The sequence below is a fragment of the Ascaphus truei genome, chromosome 23 (genome assembly GCF_040206685.1).
Source record: "Ascaphus truei isolate aAscTru1 chromosome 23, aAscTru1.hap1, whole genome shotgun sequence".
Taxonomy (NCBI): Eukaryota; Metazoa; Chordata; class Amphibia; order Anura; family Ascaphidae; genus Ascaphus; species Ascaphus truei.
The window spans coordinates 4673823-4680961 of NC_134505.1; the positions used below are offsets into that span (position 1 = coordinate 4673823).

General features: G+C 48.2%; 1 protein-coding gene across 1 annotated transcript in view; it reads left to right on the forward strand.

Moving 5' to 3' along the window:
• The first annotated feature begins 6170 nt into the window (after positions 1-6170).
• The window catches only part of DHX8 (DEAH-box helicase 8), a 17047-nt gene continuing 16078 nt past the window's right edge, over positions 6171-7139 (forward strand). The window contains exon 1 of the mRNA XM_075580423.1: positions 6171-6190. Within this exon, the coding sequence (XP_075436538.1) occupies positions 6171-6190 (20 nt within the window). The remainder of the gene's footprint in view (positions 6191-7139) is intronic.

Genomic DNA, 7139 nt, shown 5'->3' on the forward strand with positions numbered 1-7139 from the left:
GGGAAGGTGTTGCCGTAGTGAAGGTAGGAACAGGGACACATGACTAATGCGTGAGCTCATGCTACGTACGGCTCGGCAGGGAAATGCTGAGTACGTGTACGCAGGTTCCAGTTGTTCATGCGACTGTGTGTGCACTACAGGACTTTAGGACCACTCATTACTCCTCTGAGGGCTGGAGTCTCTCGCCCCCACCGGCGCACGCGATCACGTGATCGCGCCGTTACTGCTGATGGAGCAGTACGGGGAGGGGTTAGGAGAGCAGTAATGGGGGAGCAGTATGGGGAGGGGTTAGGAGAGCAGTAATGGGGGAGCAGTATGGGGAGGGGTTAGGAGAGCAGTAATGGGGGAGCAGTATGGGGAGGGGTTAGCAGAGCAGTAATGGGGGAGCAGATAGGGGGGGTTGAGCCCCTGATTGAGCCACCTGTGCTAAAGCAGGGATATCCTTAAATCCTGACCAGTTGGACTGGAGTTGAGCACTCCCGACTTAAACCATTTATATCAGTTGTTCGCAACTCCAGTCCTCAAGAAAACAGCAGGTCAGGTTTTAAGGATATCCTGGCTTCAGCGCAGGTGGCTCAATCAGTGGCTCAGTCATTTGGACTGTGCTGAAGCAGGGATATAGCCTTAAAACCTGACCTCTTGAGGACTGCAGGTTGGGGACCGCTGGTTTAGACCAACAAGTCAGACTTTAAGGATGCGCCTTCTTCAGCACGGGTGGTTCGGTCAAAATGACTGAGCCCTCTGTGCTGAAGCAGGGACATCCTTCAAACCAGAACTGGGGGGGGGGGGGGTTAGCCGGCATTGAAACAATACAACGTACATTGCAGTTCTAGATGAGGACAGATATAAGTGGGACTTGCCCTTCCTGCTGGTCACGGGGATGTTGGGACTTTCATTAGAGAAACATTTCATACGGATGTTTTTAGAGCCCGGAAATCTGATAAGAGACGGTGATTTGTGAGATGCCGTTTCCGGCCGTTCCTTCCCCCCCCCCCCCGTTCCTGGTCCTTCTCCTCCCTGAAATGGCATTTTCACTTCCTCTAATTAAGTTGTTTCATCGGTAGCCTGCGAACGACCTTGCAACCTCCTCTGTGATTTCCCTTTCATCTTATTCCATTGGGTTTCCATTTGGTTAGTCTTATCCCATTGGGTTTCCATTTGGTTAGTCTTATCCCATTGGGTTCCATTTGGTTGGTCGTATTCCATTGGGTTTCCATTTGGTTAGTCTTATCCCATTGGGTTTCCACTTGGTTGGTCGTATCCCATTGGGTTTCCATTTGGTTAGTCTTATTCCATTGGGTTTTCCATTTGGTTAGTCGTATTCCATTGGGTTTCCATTTGGTTAGTCGTATTCCATTGGGTTTCCATTTGGTTAGTCTTATCCCATTGGGTTTCCATTTGGTTAGTCGTATCCCATTGGGTTTCCATTTGGTTAGTCGTATTCCATTGGGTTCCATTTGGTTAGTCGTATTCCATTGGGTTCCATTTGGTTAGTCGTATTCCATTGGGTTTCCATTTGGTTAGTCGTATTCCATTGGGTTTCCATTTGGTTGGTCGTATCCCATTGGGTTTCCATTTGGTTGGTCGTATTCCATTGGGTTTCCATTTGGTTGGTCGTATCCCATTGGGTTTCCATTTGGTTGGTCGTATTCCATTGGGTTTCCATTTGGTTGGTCGTATCCCATTGGGTTTCCATTTGGTTGGTCGTATTCCATTGGGTTTCCATTTGGTTAGTCGTATTCCATTGGGTTTCCATTTGGTTAGTCGACGTGGGCGGCCGTGGAGATGCAGGGGGAAGGTTGGACATTATTCGGTTGAGTAAAAACCAGTTCTCGTGTTGGGTCTCCAGGTCAAAGCATTGGAGGTGTTTTGGCATCGGAAGGGCTTCACTGGCGGTGGTGAGCAAATTTGGAGGATAGGTTTATAAGGAGCAAGGGGAAGTGTTATAGGGAGCAGTTAGGGGAGGAGTTATAGGGAGAGGTTATAGGGAGCAGTTAGGGGAGGAGTTATAGGGAGAGGTTATAGGAGCAGTTAGGGGAGGGGTTATAGGAGCAGTTAGGGGAGGAGTTATAGGGAGCGGTTATAGGAGCAGTTAGGGGAGGAGTTATAGGGAGCGGTTATAGGAGCAGTTATGGGAGGAGTTATAGGGAGCAGTTATAGGAGCAGTTAGGGGAGGAGTTATAGGGAGCGGTTATAGGAGCAGTTAGGGGTGGAGTTATAGGGAGCGGTTATAGGAGCAGTTAGGGGAGGAGTTATAGGGAGAGGTTATAGGAGCAGTTAGGGGAGGAGTTATAGGGTGCAGTTATAGGGAGCAGTTAGGGGAGGAGTTATAGGGAGAGGTTATAGGAGCAGTTAGGGGAGGAGTTATAGGAGCAGTTAGTGGAGGAGTTATAGGGAGAGATTATAGGAGCACTTAGGGGAGGAGTTATAGGGAGCAGTTAGGGGAGAAGTTATAGGGAGAGGTTATAGGAGCAGTTAGGGGAGGAGTTATAGGGAGCAGTTAGGGGAGGAGTTATAGGGAGAGGTTATAGGAGCAGTTAGGGGAGGAGTTATAGGGAGCGGTTATAGGAGCGTTAGGGGAGGAGTTATAGGGAGAGGTTATAGGAGCAGCTAGGGGAGGAGTTATAGGGAGAGATTATAGGAGCAGTTAGGGGAGGAGTTATAGGGAGCGGTTATAGGAGCAGTTAGGGGAGGAGTTATAGGGTGAGGTTATAGGAGCAGTTAGGGGAGGAGTTATAGGGAGAGGTTATAGGAACAGTTAGGGGAGGAGTTATAGGGAGCGGTATAGAGCAGTTAGGGGAGGAGTTATAGGGAGAGGTTAGGGAGCAGTTAGAGGAGTTATATGAGCAGTTAGGGGAGGAGTTATAGGAGCAGTTAGGGGAGGAGTTATAGGGAGCAGTTAGGGGAGGAGTTATAGGGAGAGGTTATAGGAGCAGTTAGGGGAGGAGTTATAGGGAGCGGTTATAGGAGCAGTTAGGGGAGGAGTTATAGGAGAGGTTATAGGAACAGTAAGGGGAGGGAGTTATATGAGCAGTTAGGGAGGAGTTATAGGGAGAGGTTATAGGAGCAGTTAGGGGAGGAGTATATAGGAGCCGTTAAATGAAAATATACACTATATCTACACACACACACAGACAAGCTGACACTCAAATAATTATTGCCATTGTCACTGCAACCAGGGTAACCTCCAAAAATGTGATTTTCTAATGTAACAAACACCCTATTTTATCCTGTGTTATGCTAGATTGGGTCCAGTTTAGAGAAGATAAACCGCGCTTGTCAGGCATAAAGACCTGCGTTTAATCTGACCCTGTGTTCCCGTGTGATGGGCTGGGGACCCTTTATAAGTAGTGTTTGTCGTGTACTTAGAAACCTAAGAAGATTCTGGGAATCGAAAAGTCCAACGTGGTTATTAAATCATTTCTGCCGGTTAACCTATCTTACTCTACGTGTTATTGCAAGCTGAGCACATTCAGAGGGGGCTAACCTGCTCGCTAACCAGCTCGTCCGGCACTTAGGGGGGCGATCCCCGGGGATCAGTCACTCCAGCGGAGGAATTGAGTGAGAGAGGAGGGGGGGATTGAGTGAGAGAGGAGGGGGAGGGTTGAGTGAGAGGAGGGGGGATTGAGTGAGAGGAGGGGGGGATGAGTGAGAGACTAGGGGAAATTGACTGAGGAGGAGGGGGGAATTGAGTGAGAGGAGGGGGGAATTGAGTGAGAGGGGGAATTGAGTGAGACAGGAGGGAGAAAATTGACTGAGGAGGAGGGGTGAATTGAGTGAGGAGGACGAGGGAGATAATTGAGTGAGAGAGAAAGGGAATTGAGTGACAGGAGGGGGGAATTGATTGAGGAGGAGGAGGGGAGATAATTGAGTGAGAGAGAAAGGGAATTGAGTGACAGGAGGGGGGAATTGATTGGGAGAGGAGGGGGAATTGATTGGGAGAGGAGGGAAAATTGAGTGAGAGGAGGAGGGAATTGAGTGAGACAGGAGGGGGAATTGAGTGAGACAGGAGGGAGGAATTGAGTGAGTGGAGGGGGAATTGAGTCAGTGGAGGGGGGAATTAAGTGAGAGGAGGGAATTGAGTGAGAGAGGAGGGGGAATTGAGTGAGAGGAGGGGGAATTGAGTGAGGAGATGGGAGGGGGGAATTGAGTGAGAGGAGGGGGAATTGAGTGAGACAGGAGGGTGGAATTGAAAGAGAGGAAGGGGGAATTGAGTGGGAGAGGAGGGGGGAATTGAAAGAGGAAGGGCGAATTGAGTGAGAGGAGGGGGGAATTGATTGAGAGAGGAGGGGGAATTGAGTGGGAGAGAGGGGGAATTGAGTGGGAGAGGAGGGGGGAATTGAGTGGGAGAGGAGGGGGAATTGAGTGAGAGGAGGGGAAATTGAGTGAGAGGAGGAGGGAATTGAGTGAGACAGGAGGGGGAATTGAGTGAAACAGGAGGGAGGAATTGAGTGAGTGGAGGGGGAATTGAGTGAGAGGAGGGGGGAATTGAGTGAGAGGAGGGGGAATTGAGTGAGAGAGGAGGGGGAATTGAGTGAGAGGAGGGGGAATTGAGTGAGGATGGGGAATTGAGTGAGAGGAGGGGGGAATTAAGTGAGAGGAGGGGGAATTGAGTGAGAGGAGGGGGGAATAAGTGAGAGGAGGGGGAATTGAGTGAGAGGAGGGGGAATTGAGTGAAAGGAGGGGGAATTGAGTGAGACAGGAGGGAGAAATTGACTGAGAGGAGGGGGGAATTGAGTGAGGAGGAAGAGGGAATTGAGTGAGAGAGAAAGAGAATTGAGTGAGAGGAGGAGGGAATTGAGTGAGAGAGGAGGGGGGAATTGAAAGAGAGGAAGGGGGAATTAAGTGAGAGAGGGAATTGAGAGAGCGGATGGGGAATTGAGTGAGAGGAGGGGGAATAGAGAAAGAGGAGGAAGAAGAGGGGATTGAGTGAGGAAGAAGAGGGAGAGAATTGAGTGAGAGAGAAGAGGGAATTGAGAGAGAGAGAGAGAGAGAGAGAGAGGAGATAGGGGGGTTGAGTGAGTCTCGTTTATAACCTTAAATGTTTTCTTCTTTTTCCCTTTCTGTAACCGTGATGCGCTTTGATTCCCATTGGGAGAAAAGCGCTCTATAAATAAAGATAATATTATTTTGTAAACGTGTATTGCTGCCGTGAAGCGCTATGTACACGAAAGGCGCTATACAAATAAAGATATACACACGCACATCCAAATAGTATGCAACTCAACACTACCCCATTCTCCCTCCTCTGGTCCCTGGCAGACTGTGATCGTGCTCCCAACTCCAACCGAAATGGTGCAAAAGAGCTTGTTTTCCTGAAGAAGTAGAATGAAAGTAGCACAGAGGTTCCACTCTGCTCTTGTTGTATATCTGCTGATTAGATCACGCTAATGCTTCGTGACTCCTACCGGAAATCTCGCTTTTTTTTTGTATTCTTAATTGGCTTGTGGCTCATCAGAGTGGATGCCAAGTCTGGTGGGTATCTCAGAGGTCTAGCGGAGACTCTATTTCCTCTGACCGGGAGAAGGCAGACGCAAGCGAGGAATTGAAAATGTATGGTTTATCTGGACACACAGCCTGGGGGGAAATGCTCAATACAGAATTTATCACTGGGGGGGGATTTTCACAGTTGTCACCACAATTCCAGGCCAAGGACAATGAATGAAGATGCTTCGAGGTCTGAGATCCAGATGCACGGAGGTCCTCCGTTGGGCTATTTAACCCAACATTAACCTAAATAAAAAAGGCAGGTTATTTGTAACAGCTATCCAGTACAGAGAACAACCCAACGTTAACCCAGTGCTACCCCTTGAAATAACTTATTTATTTATAAAACGTGTTACCAGGAAGTAATACATTGAGTAGTTACCTCTCGTTTTCACGTATGTCCTGGGCACAGAGTTAAGATGACAAATAATACATGGTTACAAATACACGGTTACATAAATGAGCGGGTTATACATTATATACAAGACTTTGCATGCACAGTTACAGATAATATACGTTATAGGCGTATGTAACAGTTACAGACCAGATTAACATGTGAGAGCTGAAGTCTTGATAGAACTTAGCCTGGTGGCGGCTGTGAGAGTCTCCGGCAGACTGTTCCAGTTGTGAGGTGCCGGTAAGAGAAGGAGGAGCGGCCGGCTACCTTGTTGAACCTTGGGACCATGAATGGTCTTTTGGACTGGTATGTTTACTGGTATGGTTACGTTTTTCCGCCCGTCAGTGCTAAAGATGTGCAAAAGAGACGTACCCCCTGACATCGTATATCCACTAAAGGCCGTTCAGGTTAACACAGGGATTTAACCCGACGTTATTTCGGTCATAGCTAAAAGGTGACTCCAGAACAGACCCTGAAATCTGGGTTAGAGAGGCAAAGTAGAGTTAAAGTGACTTGCCGTTACACTATCTCCCTACGTGACTAAAATCCCCAGGCGTCGGCGGCACCTCCCCCCTGCAAATCCCGTCAACATGACCACGCATAAATTCCCCGTGGCTTCAACTTCGGCTACTCGTAATAAACATATATAAACCGCCATATTATTATTATTATTATATCACCGCTAATGTAAACAGTCTTATTCTGGAACATTCAAAGATGGTTCCACAACCAACACCAATAAACCCCTGGGGTGGTAGATATATATATATTTCCCCACCCGAGCTGCCATCATCTTGACAAGTGGCACGCCATCTTTCGTTCAACACAACGATAGCAGCTGGGACCTCCATCCCTAGGGCTTATCTGAATAGCGCAACAGCTTGGGGGGGGGGGGGGGGAAGGGAGAGATCTCATTTGTCAAACGGGGGGGGGGAGGGACATCCTTCCTACCGTGTGACGCGGGAAAGAAAATTGTTTCTATCTATCATTTTATTATAGTGCCGGCTAAATGTAGCAATGCTGGAAGCTCTGAAGCCTGCAGTGGTTAATGTCGAAAGGCCTGTTTACACCTATTAAATCCCGATAAACATGTCGGCTTCCATGGAGTTGGCTGATTGATGTAACGCCGCCGTTATTATTTCCGTCGAGAGGTCGCGTCAAGTGCGGTTATAACTAACCACGACGGGAACATCTTCATTTTTAATAAGCCGTAGTACATTTTTTAGAGCATTAAATGCGCACGGTATGTTGTACA